We start from the raw sequence: 16,389 nt of genomic DNA, 5'->3' as shown, positions 1-16,389 counted from the left end.
CCTGCCCATCCGTTCAGGCATGAGCACCCTCACCCCAGCCCTCCTCCCAAGACTATAGCAGCCACCCAGCCCCTCTGCTCCCCACCCCAAGCTCGGCCCACCTGCCCCATAGGGCCACCCAAGCCTCTCTGGGATCCCCCCAAGTTCCGAGCCACCAGCAAACTTCGTTCCAGGGGCACCCAACACCCTCCATCCTCTCATGGCCCCTGTAGCCAGCGGGGTGTCCCCTCCACCCCAGAAGGTCTGTCTCCCACGGCCCCACCCCACAGGGTCCCCCGGAGGCCCCTTCGCCCCTATAAGCTCCTGTTCCCCCTCACCGCCCCATCCCGCCGGTTCTCCTCCCTTCGCCCCCAGCCTCTCACCGGCCGCCGCAGCTCCGTCCCGCTCCATGCCGGGCGATCGCCTCAGCGCAGCCTGCGACCCCTCTGAGGCCCCCGCCGCCGCCGCCGCCAACCGCCGCCTCGCGCCTATTGGCCACCGCCTTCTTCAAACTGACCAATGGAGAGCGCCAACCCGCGGGCTCGTGCGGGGCCGTCGGGCAGGGAGGGCTGTGATTGGCTGAAGGAGGGAAGGGGGCGGGGGCCATCAGACCCGGGCTCCGCCAATTAGCATGCGGGGGCGGAGCTTGGCCTGGGAAGGGGTCGTACACTGTCATGTCGTGACATGTTGTGATGTCATGCTATGCCGTGTCGTGTCACACCGTGTCATATCATGCTATGCTATATCAAGCCAGCCCATGCCATACTACCCCATGCTGTGTCACGTCGTAACACACCAGGCCATGTCATGCTACCTGCTGCCATGTGATGCCGTGTAACGTCATGCCAGGTCACAGCACGTCATGCCATGTCACGCCATGCTGCACCATGTCAGGCCATGCCACACGGCACCAGACCATGTCATGCCCCAGGTGATGTCACACCACACTGCGTGATGTCACACCACGCTTTGGCCCACTGGTGGGGGGTGGGTAGTGGCAGTGCCTGGGACAGCAGCGGTCCTGGGTTGTTGGGGAATCTTTGGAAGAAAAGGGACATGTGAGCAATCCTGACGGTTTGGCTTTAGGCAGAGTGAGCTGAGGGCCTTGAGGCCCAGCTGCAAGGTTATTAAAGGATCAGCTACGGGCAAAAGATAAAGGAGTTGGCAGCAGAAAAGAATAATAGGATGGGAAACCATCGCATAGACAGCACATAAACAGCTGTATTTAACCGGTTAGATAGAGCCCTGTGGCATGTGAACAACGTGTGGTACCAATCAGCAATGTGCTTGTATCATGTTATTAGCCTGACTGTGCATAAAAGTCTGCTGCTCTCAATAAAGGGCAATACTTTGATTATATTGATCTGTGTGCGCCCTTCCCCACACTGGGTGGCTTCAGGGTAGCCATGGGGGCTGAGGAGTCTGTCTGAGAGGTCATGCCCCTCGCCTTGAGCTTTGAATTAAGCCCCAGAACCCCCAAAAGCCCCCAAAAGAGATGATTTCCCACCCATAACCTTCTGCCCCCCACATCATTCAGGGCCCACTAGAGCAATGAGCTGAGCTACATGTCCAGGAACACTTTTTATTCCCCTCTGTCCCCAGCAAATACCCCTAGTCACAAACGTGCAACGTTTGCAATAAAATATAAATTAAAAACAAGGGGTGGGCACAATAAATAAGTAGAAAAGCAAGAGGTGGGTACAATACATCAGTAAAATAGGGGTGATTTGGCCCACAGGGCCCAGAGCTGCTATTTCACCTGAAATAGATGGGGGTTCTGCGGGGGTCTGTACTTGGTACATACAGCAGCAAACTGGCGACTGCCAGTGGGGTGGTTGTGGGTGTGGGGCCACGGGTGCCCTCAGTGCCCACTCAGCTCGTAGGTGGCAATGTTGACCTGGTCAGGGTGGTTGGTGATGCTGACAGGCTGGCGTGGCTGCAGCGAGGTGCAGATAAACCACCCGGGGAAGGCGGCCGATTCGAAGCGGGTGGTGCCCTCGGTGGGGCTGTCCAGGCGGTAGAAGATGAAGCGAGTCAGCTCCACGCTCTCAATGTCCCTCCTGATGTCAGCTTCCTACAACCAGGGAGGTGAAACGGGGGTTGAGGGAAGGATGGAGACCCCAGCCACCCAGGGATGGAATTGGTGGGACCCCCTGAGGGGTGCTGAGGGTAGGACAGTGCCCCCATTCCCATTAGGGGTGGAACCCCCTGCTCACCTCCAGCTGGAGCACGGGCTCGGCCCCACTCATCACACAGGACATGTAGAGCTGGTAGCCCTTGATGCCCAAAGCCACTGGAACCCGCCCAGCCCCCAGGCCACCCTCTGATGCTTGGGGACGGTACAGAGCAATGTTGAGCTTCACTGCAGAGAGAACGGACAAGATTAAGGGGTGGTCCTGCAGCTGCGGGGTGGTCTCAAAGGCTGTGGAGTGGTCCCAGGGTCAGGGACATTGGGTAGGGGTTCTGACCCCTCACCTTTCCGTCCAGCTGAGGGTCCTTGCAGGTGCAGGGCCACCAGCTGGGTGGGTGACTCCAGCACGAAGCACTTGTGGTCGATATCGAAGATGTCAAAGGACTGGGAGCGGGTGTAGCGATAGACGGGTGCCCCGGCGTAGCTGACCTCCATCCGCTGGAAGGAGACGGGCTCTGGGGGGAGGGGGATGGTCAGGGAGCTACTGATACACCCAGAGCATCCCTCAAGAGCATACCCTGGATGGAGGTACACCCCCTTACCAAAAACCCTGTCCAGGAAGCCCCCAAGGTCACTGTCAACAAAGTCCTCGTACACGGGCCGCTTCAGGAGCTTGGCCGTGGCCACCACAAGGACAGCAGCCCGGCGGAAGGTCCGGGTGGGGTGTTCATTGGTCACTGTCACCCGGATGCCCACTTCAGGCAATGTCATCTCTGAGCGCAGGCAGGGTTTCTGGGGAGGGAAGAGATGGGGTGTGAGAGCCCAGCTTCCCCATTACAAGGGTCCCAAAGCCATCCACACCACCCCAGTGTTACCTTCTGTGGGCAGAGGCCTTCAGCGCTATAAAATATCTCCTCGCTGAGGCTGCAAGGAAGAGAGAGATGGTGAAATCAGGTCCGGAGAGATGGTGAAGCCATGGCCACTATGGTGCCAGGGTGGCATCATGTCTCAGGTTCCCCCAGCACGGCCATGCTTACCTGCTGCTCTCCAGCGTGTCCAGATCAGGGACGAATGCCATGGCTGCAAAAACCCGTGCAGAGACCTGCTGGTGTGGGTGGAGTGCTGTGCTGTGTGCTGCCTGCTCCTGCCTGTCCTGCCGGCAGAGGAGCGTGGCTGCTGTCTCAGCATGGCCTCAGCACTGCCAGTTTTCAAGGGCTGCTGGAAGGAAGCATCGTCAGAGTGGGATTTCCACCTTTCGCAACACCCGGGTTTGGTAAGTTCCTCCAGGGAAGGCTGGGGGGTTGGCTGCCCATGAACAGGGCCGTGGTGCTGAGCAAGGGGCTGAGCATGGGGCAGAGGAGAGGGATACTCTGGGGCTGCTGTGTGGGGCTGCTAACCCACCACAGCCCCATCCCTGTCCCCACCCCTATCCCCATGGCAGTGACAGCCGTGGCACCCACTCTCACAGCCACCCACAGCTGCCCTGGGAGGAGCTGATGTCGCAAGCGCTGAAGCTCCACCGTTTCCTCACAGCTTCCTCTTTGCTGCCAGGCCTGGCAGAGGATGCCCTCTGTCCCCTGTTCTGTCCCCACTATCCCAATGTCAGGGGTCACAAGACCCCACTGTCCAGTCCCTCGTGCCCACTGGTACCACCCTACAGACATGGTCTTTGGAGAGATGGGGGAGCAGGGGCCTTGGGGACGCTCCTTGTCCCACCCTGCTCCCTGCAGGATGCTCCGTGCCTATTGGGGTGTCCCGGTTGCATCACTGTGGCCAGGCCAGGCACGTGGGTGGCCAGGCTTACGTGGCTGCAGGCTATTAGGGTTTTTCCTGGTGCCTATTTCACTTCCCTTCTGGTTCCCAGGCCTATCTCAGGGCTGGCCCGGCTGTGATTCACCCGCGGTGAAACCACTCCAGCCTCAGAATGCCCCGGCCCTGCCCTGCCCATCCCTGCTCACACCCCAGCCCACTCTGCCAGGACCCCCACACGGCCCCATGGCTGCCATTGCCCCCTGGCCGTGCCCGAAGGACCGGGGTGGCCCAGGTCATAAAGATCCCTCATGCCAGAGGATTGCCTATACCACAGTGGGGGTGCCCATCCCGTGATGAGACTCCCCCAGCCTGTGATGACAGTCCCAGGTCATGGTGGTGTCTCTGGGCCATAGCAAGGTCCCCAGGCCATGGCAAGGGTCCCCAGCCTGTGGTGAGGGTCTCCAGGACATGGTGGTGTCCCTGGGACACGGCAAAGTCCCCAGGCCATACCGGGGGTCCCCAGATCATGCCGAGAGGTTCCCAGGCCATACTAGGTGTCCTCAGGCCACACCGGGGGGCACGGGTCATCCCCGGGGTCCCTAGGGAGCGGTAAGGATCCCCACTTCGCGGCGGGGTCCCCCAGTACCGGGGTTACGGCGGTAACCATGGCGACCACCTCCCGCCTGGCCCCGCCCCTCGGGCGCTGCCTCCCGGTGCCCGTCGGGGCGGGGCCGGGGCCACGCCGTGACGCAGCGCGCGAGCGGGTGAGGGGTGGGGCCACGCCGTGACGCAGCGCGCGGGCGGGGCGCAGCCGGCGGTCGGTGCCACTCTCAGAGCCGGGGTCGCGCGCGGGGCGGACGGAGGTGCGAGAGGTACGGGGGGGGAAAGGAGGGGACCCGGGCGGGCGGCGAGGCTGCGGCAGGACGCGGCGGTTCTGGGCGAGGGCCGGGGCCGGAGGGAGCGGGAGGCCGGTCCGGGGGACAACGGCCGCTCCCCGGTGTCCTTGGCGCCTCTGCCCGGGCGCCGCGGGGAGGGGCCGCGCGGACGGGCAGCTGGCGCTGCCAATGGGAGGGCGGCTCGAGGCCTCGGCCCGCTGCTATTGGCAGGGAGCGGCTCGAAGCCCGGGCGGCGGCGGCGGGCGCTGATTGGCTGCGGCGGAGCGGGGGCGGGCCCAGCGCGCGCGTGCCTTTGTAGAGCCGCGCGCGCCGGGGGGGGGTCCCGCAGCCCCTTCCTCATTCCCCGACACCCACCCCATGGCAACACCCACCATGGCGAGCCCCTGGGGTGCCCGGGACCCCTCCACGGAGCTCTTTCGGCATCCCCGGGATCTCCCCTCTGCCCTGCCCGCTCCGTGGATCCCCTTCTCCGACCTGTGGCGGCCCCAGTGCTCGGGCGGGGGTCGAGGGCGGCCTTTTAGCCCCCTCCGAGGGCTCCCCCGGGCCCGAAGGCGCCTGGTCCTGGAGGGGCTGCGCCAGAAGCCCGTGTTTTGGTGGTTTTGAAGCCAAAAAGCGGAATTTTCAGCTAACTGCCTTTGGAGCTGGTGTCCCGGATTTGCCAGAGGTCAAATTTAGTTCCTTAATCTGTTTAGCAGAACGCTGTTGCCCGGGCCAGCATTGATTTGTGGTGAATATTTCTGTCGTGAGATTTGGGCTGTGATATGGGTGTTGCCAGGATGGTGCAGCCACCCAGCTCGGGCTGTCCCTCCTCAAGCCCTGGCAGCTGTAGCTGCGGGGTGACCTTCGTGTCCACGTGTGGCCCCCATGTCTCAGCTGTGCTTTCCTACGCCCTTCCTCCCAGTCCTGCAGCTCCAGTTGGAATTACCTCGTAAACATCCTTGCTCTGAGCTAGACCTGGTTTGTGGCCCGGCCCAGGCTCCTGCACCATTAGGAAGCCAACCCTCTCTATGGGAGGCCCTGAAAACCCTCCTGATTCTGCTCATTTTGGGTCAAACCCTGGCATTAACTCAGCTGTTCTCCAGAGAGGTCACCAGGACCTGCTGGACGGCAGCACTGAAACCAGACACCAAAGCCAGAGCTCCTGCCAACGCTTTTGCCCTAAAGCTTTTTTCCCCTGCAGTGGGTGCCTGAACACTGGCACCTGGTTCAGTCAGTTCTGTAAAATATCTGTGTGTTTTGCTGCCTAATTCAAAGGAGGGAAAGATGGGAAAACCTCTGGTGCTGCAATTCTTGCTGTCCTGGTCTGACTGCAGGCAGAAGAGAGCAAGCAGCATGGGAAGCATGAGAGGTCTTTCCCCTGGGTAAATCTGTATAACCCTCTGGCTCAAGTAAGAGTGACCCAAAGTCTTCCTCAGGCTCCTGGGTTTTGAGGCAGAAGCATGGCTGCAGCCCTGCCCAGTAGCCCCAGCTAGATTCAACAAGGGAAACACAGAAACCTGGCTGATGAAACCCTGGTAATGAGGGTGTATTTATTTCTCCAGTCCACTGTTAAACTCCGTTTTAATCTGGTGAACACGTTAGCTGCTTTGACATTGGGTTGTTCCTTGTTAAACTGTTTGGGGATATGGAAACCAACCAGTTGGGTCACCTCCAGCCTTGGGTCCTGCCTCCTGCAGGAGCAGCTGGGTGGAAAGGGCAACTCCAAGAAGAGCTGTCTCTAAGTGCCAGCACCTTATCTGAGTTGTTTGTGCTCCATCACTTTCCTCCAGGTCACTTTCCCTTGAGCTGTGACTGTCAGTCGGATGTGTGTGACCAGGAACATGGTTAACCCCAGGCCTCCCTGTCCACACAGGGCTGCACCCCCCACCAAGAGCTGCAAGGTGGATGTTGCTGGGGGACCTTTGAGAGGTCCCACACCAGCTCCTGGTTCCTTTTCTGGGTTCTCTGGGCAGGGGAGAGCCCTTCTTTGAGTCTTTCAGCTGCCTTGGCTCTGAGTTTTGAAGGAGAAGCGATGAAGCAGTGTAGTGAAATGAGGCAACCAGGTGCCACTAATTGCCAGGTAGTGGGCTTGACCTCGTGTTAAGCCCACCTGTGCCTAATTAGGACAGGCCCCTACTGCGCATGAGCAGGATTAGGGGGGCCAATAAAAAGCTCACACCTGGGGAAGCCAGGCTGCTGGTTAGCCACCTTCGGAGCAGTAGCACCCATCCAGGCTGGTCAGAGCACCATTCGTGAGATTCTACTGGGACACCTGGTTGGACCTTGGAGCGCTGCACCCATAGAAGAGGTTTGTTTTGCTACAAAGCAGTCTGTCCTGGATCCCACATCGCAAGTGCTTTGCACCACCATAGGTGTTTTCTTCCCAGCTTTATCCCTGTGCATATAGCATGAACAGGCAAGGAGAAAACTGTGGCCAAGCAAAGTGTCTGTGAGGTAACAGCAAAAATCAAAGTCAAAACCCACCTATGTGAGAGAGAGTCCAATGGAAGAAGCTTCCATGCTGGGTTGGCATGATCAGTTGTCCTCTTGTGGCTTGGGCAGACCTGGAGGAGCATGTCCTGCTGAACTTTGTCAGCTTGATGTGAAGGAAAACACAGTGTTCAGCATTAAAACCCAGATGGTGACAGGTTTTTTTTCTAGCACCCTCTGGGCAGGGTGCTTTAAAGTGTTTTTCTTTTAACTTCTACAACATCCCTGCAAAGGGGAAGTTGAAGGGCTGAAGTGTCCAACTCCTGCGGGAATCTGAGCTTCAGGGAGAGGATTTTCCTGTGAGGATTTTTCCTTATGCTGTGAATATGGGCTGTGTTTCATTGTCAGGCATGCCTTATTCTGTATCAAGGTGCTGATGTAAAAAGGTGCAGGTGGCTTTGATGTGCAGTGGCTTGTTTGAGGTTAGCACTGGGTACCTCACAGAACAAATCTGCTTTTCACTGCCGTGTCAGGGGAGATGGAGGCAGGGGGGGCAGACTCAGCTGTGCTGGGATTCTTCAGCAAAGACTTTTCCATCCATCGAGGGCTCAGCTGTGGGACAGGGTGCATGGGTTAATCCAAATTAAAAACTGATCCTAAGATCAGTTCTCTGAACTTGTGCGGGGGACAGAAGAGGGTGGCCTGTGCTTTCCTGTAATAATTTCTAACCCAGCTTTCCCTTCTTTCCCCACAGGAACTGGTGTGAGGTGACAGAACAAACATGCTTAACTTAAGGACTTGTGCGGCAAAGCTGAGGCCGTTGACAGCCTCGCAGACTGTAAAGACACTTTCCCAACACAGGCCAGCAGCACCCAGGACGTTCCAACAGGTCAGGTGCTACAGTGCACCAGTGGCTGCTGAGCCTTTTTTGAGTGGGACTAGTTCAAACTACGTGGAGGAAATGTATTATGCTTGGCTGGAAAATCCCAAAAGTGTACATAAGGTAAGGAGCAACCTGGCCAGGATATTGGCTTCTCTGTGTCTGAGCAGTGGGTTCAGGTAGGTGCACACCCCCCCCCAGGAGGACTGAATTCAGCCAGAGGGGCTGGATGGTTGTGGATGGTCCTTCTGCCTTGCCGTGCCCTGAACAAATGACAGCGATTCCTGGAGCAAGAACCAAGAGGAGTTTCTCTGTCCAAGAGGGAACACCGTGGGCTTGTGGGACAGAGGCAGCATTCTGGATCACAAATGGATACAAGGACAGCCTGCTTCTGGGAATCCTCCTGGGAAACAAGCTCCCAACGATTGTTTTTTTCCCAGCTCTGATGGCTCATCAGTGGCGTTTGTGGGAGTGGAGGATGGGATGGAAGCAGGGAGGGTGATCACGCCTTGACTGGTTTTCCTTTTTTCTTCAGGCACGGATGGTATTATGTGTTGGGGTAGATGGGCTGTACCTGACTTGGAGTTCTTGTGCATAAAGCTGCTGATCTGCAGCCTGGGAGGAGACTGGGTCTGGTGGCCAGAGGGATTTCCACCAGCTGCTCCCAAACTTAAAATTAGGTGAGCAGCCCTGCCATGGGCAGTGGTGTGCAGAGGTCTGGCTTGATCTGAGGTACAGGAGTTCCTCTGGTGAGAAGGACAGCTCTAACATGGAGCCCAGCAGGTGAGGTCTGCACTGGGAAGAGGATTTCTGAAACCCAGGTGCATTTTCCCCCATCCCCATTGTTTCATAAAAAAAATGTTCTTATAGTGACTAAGCCTTGGCATTACCCAGAGAGTTTTTAAAACAGCCTCATACATGTCCTGATGTAGGGCAGGGATTTTCTTTATTCAGCAGCACATGAGCAGTCTGCAAAGCAGGACATGATGGTTAAATGAGCAGTCAAGGGTGAGTAAGAAATATCCCACTCACTGTGGGATTGCTGAGTGTGTGTTTAATGACACTGATCCTGCGCATCCAAAACACACAGCCTGCAGGGTGCTGTACAGGTCTTGAGGTGGGATCAAAGCAGGGTTTTCACAAATGTTGACTTTATGCTGCTTTTGATGCACATAGGTAGCTGAGCCAAGCAGTACAGACTGGGGAAGCATGTAGTGTGTTCAGGTTGTGCCTGGTGTAAAATGGTGGCTTGAAAGCTACCTGAGCACATGTATGTGGTGCAGCCCAGGCCTTTAGAAGAGGAATGTTAAAAGCCACAAAGCCAACTGCTGTAATCTAACCTGAAAATGAGTGAGGACACAACTGTCTTTGGCAGAGAGTCTCCATGGTTTGATACTGGCTCTTTGATTTACAGACACGGCTCAGTCTTGGAGGTCTCTCTGAGCTGATGGGACAGTAAATATCAAGGGGGGGCAGGTGGCTGGGAGGAGTGTTTGGGTCCTAAGGCCAGACCTCCACATCTCTTCTGCTCTTCTCTCCTCTTTGATGCAGCTTCACCAGCTCATCCTTTAGCTGGCAGTGCATGCCAGGAGTCCTACTCTTTTGGCTGAAGAAATTCAGGGAGTGTAGTTGGAAGCAGCCTCTGGAGCCTCTGCCTTGGTGTGGATGGCTTCAAGACATCCAGCTTCAAGATCAGACCAGGTCACTCAGTGCCTTGTTTACTCAAGTGTTGAGCACCTACAGGGTGAAGGTTCCACCACCTCGTCAGGCCCCCAGTCCAATGTTTGTGGTGAAGAATTGGAAGTGTGTGTTATTCACCCTGGAAATCAATGTCCCTTGAAGGACTTTTAAGTGCTTAATGAGCAGTGCAGGAGCTGATGTAAGATTTTGCCTTCAGCCTGGCTGGGAGTGGTTTGTGGCAGTAGGAGAAAAGTTTTGAAATTCAAACAGGGTCTTTCTTGTTGCCAGGCAGCAAATCTGATGCCAATAGTGTAAAAAGCATGTCTTAGGTACTGCTTTTTAACCAAAATCAGGCTGGTGTCCTCGGTGGCAGAAAGAGGGTTGGACTAGGTGATCTTTGAAGGTCAGAATCATTGAATCCCAGACTGGTTGGGGTTAGAAGGGACCTTAAAGCTCCTCCATTGCCACCCCCTGCCATGGTCAGGGACACCTCCCACCAGCCCAGGTTGCTCCAAGCCCCATCCAACCTGACCTGAGACACTGCCAGGGATGGGGCAGCCACAGCTTCTTTGGGCAGCCTGGGCCAGGGGCTCAGCACCCTCACACCAAAGAATTTCTTCCGAAGACCTCATCTCAGTCTTCCCTCTTTCAGCTTGAAGCCGTTCCCCCTTGTCCCATCTCTCCATGTCCTTCTAAAAAGTCCCTCTACATACATACTTCCTTGCTGCTGAAGCAGGAGTTGTTGCCAAAGAATTTCCTCCTAATGTCTCACCATCCTGACATTTTCCTCCTAATGTCTAACCTAAATCTCTCTTTAAGCTTGAAACCATCCCCCATGCCCCATCCTTCTAGACCCTTGTCCAAAGTCCCTCCCAGCTTTCTTGGAGCTGCTTCAGGCACTGAAAAGTGCTTTGTAAAATCTGTCTCCAGCTCCCAAAGTTTACTGGTGGTGTTGATACCTGAGGTTTGGTGTGGACTTTGCTGGTGCTCCCTGATGCACTTGGCCCTCACACTGACTTTTCTGAGTGGATCCCATGTCGTTCCAGTGACCCTGCTACCAAGATCCCTTCCCAGCCCCCGGCTTCACTGCTTTCTCCTCTCTACTCTTTCTTATGGCTCACCCTGTCCTGACTGGAACACCGAGCCTGGGACTGGGGTTCTGGTTATCCCTGGTCCTGGCTCACAATAAGCCCCTCTCAGCCCCTGTCCTGCCTGGCATGCCAGTGGAACGTGTCACCCTCTGTCCCTGGGAGGCTTTGGCCTCCATCCCAGTAGACATAGGGTCAGATGTGAGGGTGGTGTTCCCAAAACCAGCGGGGCTGTCACGCGGGCCTGGCTTATCTGTTCCATGCAGGGAGCAGGGCCTGGCTGCACCTCCCCTGGTGCCTGCTGGTGGGGGCAAGAGGCTCAGCCAGGGAAGAGCTGGGGAATTTTTGCCATTGTTACCAAAAGCCTACAAGACATTCAGCTGACACTACAGTACTGGCTGAGTAAATTCATTCATGTCTGGTGAGCAGAGCTGGGGTAAAGAGGAGGTGAGGGTGTTGGTGGGCTGCTCAGAGTCTGTGCTACTTCTGGCACCCTTCCCCTGGGAGCTGGAACACTGCTCCTGCTCCCTCCTTGTCACCTTGGGCACAGCCCACACGTCACCCCAGCACCCTGAGCAAATCCCTCACTTTGAGGCAGGTGGCCAGAAGTAGGAGCTACCTGCAGTGGTACATCTGCCAGAAGTTCAGCTCTTCCTAAAGAGCAGCCCCTATGTTCAAGCTGAGCTGATGTATATTCACCAGACCACCTTTAACATGGACTCCCTGGCAGTGTCTTACATCAGGCTGGATGGAGCTTGGAGCAGCCTGGTCTAGTGGAAGGTGTTCCTGCCCATGGCAATAGGGTGGTCTTTAAGGCCCCTTCCAACCTGAAACAGCTGTTGTTTTCTAATATGTCATTTCTGCATGGCCATGCCCCCATACTGAGCCCCAGGAAGGTACCTTTGCTGTGACCTTTGCAATCCTGCTCACAAAAAGGGGCCCAGGTGAAATTTGGTAGGAGTCACACTAAGAGTTTGAAATACTGGGGTTTCATCTCCCATCTGCAGCAGTGAGTTACCAACGAATTGAACGTTCTTGTTTATGTTGCTAAGGGATAAGGTGGTGTGCATAGTCAGTTAATGCCTTATTGATGTTTATTGGGGTACCCTCAGCAAAAGTTTATGAATTTGATTCAGGCTCCTTCCAGCATTAAGCTCTGAATATAGAATCATCAAATCCCAGCCTCGTTTGACTTTGAGTAGACCTTAAAGATGATCCAGTTCCAACCCCCTGCCATGGTCAGGGACACCTTCCACAGCCCAGGGTGCTCCAAGCCCCATCCAGCCTTCAACACTGCCAGGGATGGGGCAGCCACAGCTTCTGGGGACAACCTGGGCCAGAGGCTCAGATCCCTCACACCAGAGAATGTCTTCTTAAGATCTCATCTAAATCTTCCCTCTTTCAGCTTGAAACCATACTCCCTTGTTGCATCTCCCACTCTGGAGCAGCCCCAGCCCAATCTGGGGAGACCTATGTGAGTGAGAGATGTCACCTCCCTCCTTGCCTCACCTTCAAGCTGGCTTTGTGGTGGAGGCTGGGACCCCCCTGTGTTCTCCAGAAACTAAGTCTGATAAACTGAATGACAAAGTGACAGTCACACTGACAGTGCCCCCTGTGCTGGGCACTTCTGAAGCTGCACCTCCAATTCTGGCATCGGTTTTGGGTCAGAAAAGAGACACTGAGGGGCTGGAGCGTGTCCAGAGAAGGGCAAGGGAGCTGGGGAAGGGTGTGGAGCAGAAGGAGAAGGGTCTGGAGAAGTTGTGAGGAGCAGCTGAGGGCCCTGGGGGTGTTGATCCTGGAGCAGAGGAGGCTGAGGGGAGACCTTGTGGCTCTCTGCAACCCCCTGAGAGGAGGTTGGAGCCAGGGGGGGTCGGGCTCTGCTCCCAAGGAACAAGGGATGGGCCAAGAGGAACTTTTGGCCTCCAGTTGTGCCAGGGGAGGTTTAGATTGGCGCTGGGGAACAATTTCTCCCTGGAAAGGGTTGTCAGGGCCTGGCCCAGGCTGCCCAGGGCAGGGCTGGAGTCCCCATCATCCCTGGAGGGGTTTCAGAGCCCTGGAGATGTGGGGATGAGGGACATGGGGTGGGGGGGCCTGGGCAGTGCTGAGGGAATGATTGGCTGGAGGATTTGAAAAGTGTTTTTTTCACCCCATTTCAAATGATTCTGTGATTCTAAAATAAGTGAAAGATGGTCGTTTCTCCTGGTGAGATGGTTTGGTGCTTTTCTTGGCAAAAAAGGCAGCGGTGAGTTGGGTGCTCAGAGCTGAGCTCGAAGTCCCTCTGAAGCCTGACCTCTCCAGGCTTGGTGCAGCCAGCTGCCTCTCCCAGCCACAGGAATGGAAGCACAGAGCCAGTCTGGGCCCAGACCTCATGCTGTGGCTGTGGTGGGACATGTGGCTGTGGTATGGTCACAGCATGGCCCCAGGACCATGGTACTCTTCAGTGTGCACCGACCTCGGTGCTGACTGCTTGCCTTGGAGCAGGGAGATGGCTTTGAGCCCTCTTCATTAAAATGAGGTGAAACTGAGCTCTCTTACACCCTATAGATATATAAAATATCCCATATACAGAAGAGCTGGAGGAGCACTTGTAGGGCTGCTGTGGGCACAGAGAGGGATGAAGGGGAATAACCCCAGTAGCTTGATGGCTGCAGGGCTGGAGGAAGGCAGTGTCCTTCTCTCGGCAAAGTGGGGGATGTGGTGTGGCTGCCCAGGCTCTCCCACAGGATATATCAGCTCCAGAGGCACCTCTGTGGCTCACAAGAGAGCCCCAAGCTGGCTTTCAAGTACCCTTGATTTTGAAACCACATCAGCAACTTGAAAGCTGACATTTTTATAGCTCTTATCAGGGCCCCAACCTTCACTGGGGGCAAAGCCCGTGGTCAGGCAGCCTGAAACAGCTATAATTATACTGGGCAATAAAGGATTTAGTGAAAGTGCCTGACCTGACTGAGATGGTGCCCCACCTTGTTTGGAGAGCTTAAAGTCAACTTTTCCTTTCAGAACTGAAGAGAATTGCATCTCTGAGAGGTTAATATTGCTGAGTGTCAGAATGGAGAAGGTCATAAAGGCAACACCTCTGCCTCGTGGCTTTTCTCCCAGCACCACTTGCCAGCCCCTGCCCTGGGCCAGTGCATGCTCTCTCTCTCCCGGCTGTCTATTTCCTAGTACATTAAACAACTTTAAATCACTGAGCAGAACACCCAAGCAACTTCACAGAATCACAGAATGTCAGGGGTTGGAAGGAAGGAACCTCTGGAGATCATCCAGTCCAACCCCCTGCCAGGTCAGGGCCACCTTGAGTAGGTTGCACAGGATGACCTCTCAGCAGGTTAGGAATGTCTCCAGAGACAGAGACCCCACCATCTCTCAGGGCAGCCTGTACCAGTGCTGTGCCATCCTCTGAATTAAGAAGTTCTTCCTTATATTTCAGATGCACCTCCTGTGTTCTGGTTTATGACCCGTTTCCTCCCCATCTCAAGGGCACTGGAGCCCATCCTGGTTGCTTGTCCCTCCTGCTGGCAGGAGCTCGAGTGGCTTCTGGGGCACCAATGAGCTCTGCTGGCCTGGGGGAGGGAAGGGGCTCAGGCTGCTCTAGTGAGGGCTCTACAAAGAGCAGCCCTCCCCCATTTCTACTAAAATTCCATTCAGCAGGCAGCAGTCAGAACACAATCAGGAGTTTTCTGTCTTTGCTTTTGTGTTTTTGTTTTTTTTTTTTTCCTTTGCTTTTTTTCCTTTGGGGAAGCTATTGTTTTTCAGTTACGGTGCCAAATTGTTCCCAATTTTATTTAAGTTCCTTCAGCGTGACCAGTTTCTAAATTTAATCACCTTGTGCAAGCGTGTGATGGGGCGTCTGGGTAAATCTGGGCTGGAAATAGCTTCCTGGGGCATGTGATGGGTGCTGCAGCCAGAGGAGCTCCAGGGGCAGGGAGACTTCATGCTCCTCCAGCAGAGATCGTTTTTTCAGTCCTCTCCACCCTGCTCCTGGGGTGCAAAAGCTGCGTTTTCTGCCCCTAACTATCACTGGATGTGCTCCAAAGGCTCTTTTTGGCTAGGTTTAAACATGTAGGAGCTGCCCAGGCAGCCCCTCACCCATCTCTGCCTCACCAAGCTTGGGTTCTGCCCTCCCCTCAGTTTGAGGCTGAGCACTGGGCTCTTGCTCCGATTTGGTGGAAAGATCCATGGGCTGAACCCAGTGTGCAAATCCAGCAGAACTCATTTAGAGCAGCTGGTGCCCTGGGTCCGTGCAGGCACATGGTGCTTGCCCTCCTTTTGCTGTTCCCAGTGGCACATGGGAAGTGGGTGAGGGTGGGAGCGTGACTGCAGGATGTGGCTTGGACTTTGCTCTGCTGGTCTTTCCCCTTCCTTCGGTCTGGTGATGCCTCTTCAAGCTAATTTGGGTTTGGCCTGAGAGGCCTCCAGCTTCTTCAGGCAGTGCGGGATAAATACAAATCTGTTGGGGCCTTTTTGGAGGGGGGTTTTGCTTTGTTTTCTTAACACCTGGAAATGTCCATCTGCAGAAATGGTATCTGCCTTGCTAAGGGCACAGGAGAGCTGTCACGGGAGGACTTGTTTAGTGCTGGTCTTGGCATCACTGAAAGGATGGAGAAAAATCAGAGAGGGGACAGAAAAATGAAAAGCCTTTGATGACTGAGAGTTGGACAATGTGGGTTTTGCTGCATCCTGGGTCTGGGGTCATTTGGACCACGGAAAAGAGGAAGAGTTGTATTTAACTATAGGGTCAAAAATACTCTGCAGAAAATTTTGTGGGCATTTTAAGAGGGCAATCCCCAATCCTGCAGAGAAGGAGATGTGAACTTGAAGACCAGGGTGGGGCTCATTGCTCAGAGGAGCAGTTTTGGGAGCTGAACCAGGCAAGGGGTGTCACCCATGTCCTATCCTGAGTGCTGCTGCTGAGGCAGGGTGGGCACTAGTGATGGTCTAATGCCAAAAGAAACAATTCAGATGGAGGGGAAGTGGGATAATGGTGTAACTGGAATAGTGGGAGTGCTTTAGTGTAAGTGGGCGTTCTTGGCGGCAGCAGTAGCAGCACTGGAAGGAAGCAGCTCTGCCCACAAAGGATTTTTCTCTCTTCTGTGGCAATAGAGATGAGTCCCCAGTAACCTGGAATGAGGTGTTTTTGTTGCGGGTAATGACCCTGTCACCTCTCTTCCTTCCCTTCTCCTAGTCATGGGACATCTTCTTTCGCAATGCCAACGCTGGAGCTGTTCCAGGTACTGCCTACCAAAGCCCCCCTCCACTGAGCAGCAGCCTTTCCACACTGTCCCAAGCCCAGTTCCTGGTTCAAGCACAGCCCAACGTAGATAAGCTGGTGGAGGACCATCTTGCAGTGCAATCTCTCATCAGGGCATATCAGGTACGGAGGTGGGCTTTGCTCCCAGGAGGAGCATCTCCTCTGCAGAGGGGCTTGAGGTGGGCTGGGGTCAGTGCAGTGATGGGTGTGTTTTGCACAGGAAGTGTGCAGGATGCATGTTGGGCTGCCTGGCTTTCTAACAGATGCTGCTGATCTACTGGGGCAGAAGCTCAGGTGATGCTTTGCTGGACAATAGGCAGATT

The 16,389-nt window shown here is 55.4% G+C and overlaps 2 protein-coding genes across 7 annotated transcripts in view; one reads left to right on the top strand and one right to left on the bottom strand.

Annotated features, from left to right (window-relative positions):
• Window positions 1-16,389, top strand: part of OGDH (oxoglutarate dehydrogenase) — a 51,355-nt gene that overhangs the window by 12,687 nt on the left and 22,279 nt on the right. For 2 of the 6 annotated variants that reach the window (XM_071729265.1, XM_071729270.1), the window contains exons 1-3: window positions 4,597-4,725; window positions 7,922-8,170; window positions 16,001-16,189. In XM_071729265.1, coding sequence (XP_071585366.1) covers window positions 7,949-8,170; window positions 16,001-16,189 — 411 coding nt within the window. In that variant the 5' untranslated portion in view covers window positions 4,597-4,725; window positions 7,922-7,948. Of the gene's footprint in view, window positions 1-4,596; window positions 4,735-7,071; window positions 7,192-7,921; window positions 8,171-16,000; window positions 16,190-16,389 lie in introns of those variants that run through there. The other 4 variants (XM_071729264.1, XM_071729269.1, XM_071729266.1 and 1 more) reach the window with 3 other exon arrangements.
• LOC139788922 (interleukin-1 beta-like) lies at window positions 1,691-3,291 on the bottom strand. Its single transcript, XM_071729290.1, has 6 exons — window positions 3,148-3,291; window positions 2,986-3,034; window positions 2,713-2,902; window positions 2,455-2,625; window positions 2,196-2,341; window positions 1,691-2,053 (listed from the first exon to the last, which is right to left on the bottom strand). The coding sequence occupies exons 1-6, from the start codon at window positions 3,186-3,188 to the stop codon at window positions 1,841-1,843; spliced, it is 810 nt and encodes a 269-aa protein (XP_071585391.1). The 5' UTR covers window positions 3,189-3,291; the 3' UTR covers window positions 1,691-1,840.

This window comes from Heliangelus exortis, chromosome 30 (genome assembly GCF_036169615.1).
Source record: "Heliangelus exortis chromosome 30, bHelExo1.hap1, whole genome shotgun sequence".
Classification (NCBI taxonomy): domain Eukaryota; kingdom Metazoa; phylum Chordata; class Aves; order Apodiformes; family Trochilidae; genus Heliangelus; species Heliangelus exortis.
The sequence above is the reverse complement of the archived record's forward strand: the minus strand, read 5'-3'. Positions and strand labels throughout refer to the sequence as shown.

Coding starts and splice junctions, on each gene's coding strand:
- LOC139788922 (XM_071729290.1), bottom strand. CDS start 3,188: ATGGCATTCGTCCCTGATCTGGACACGCTGGAGAGCAGCAG. Junction 3,035..3,147: donor GACACGCTGGAGAGCAGCAG/GTAAGCATGGCC, acceptor TCTTCCTTGCAG/CCTCAGCGAGGAGATATTTT. Junction 2,626..2,712: donor CTTCCTGGACAGGGTTTTTG/GTAAGGGGGTGT, acceptor CCCTCCCCCCAG/AGCCCGTCTCCTTCCAGCGG.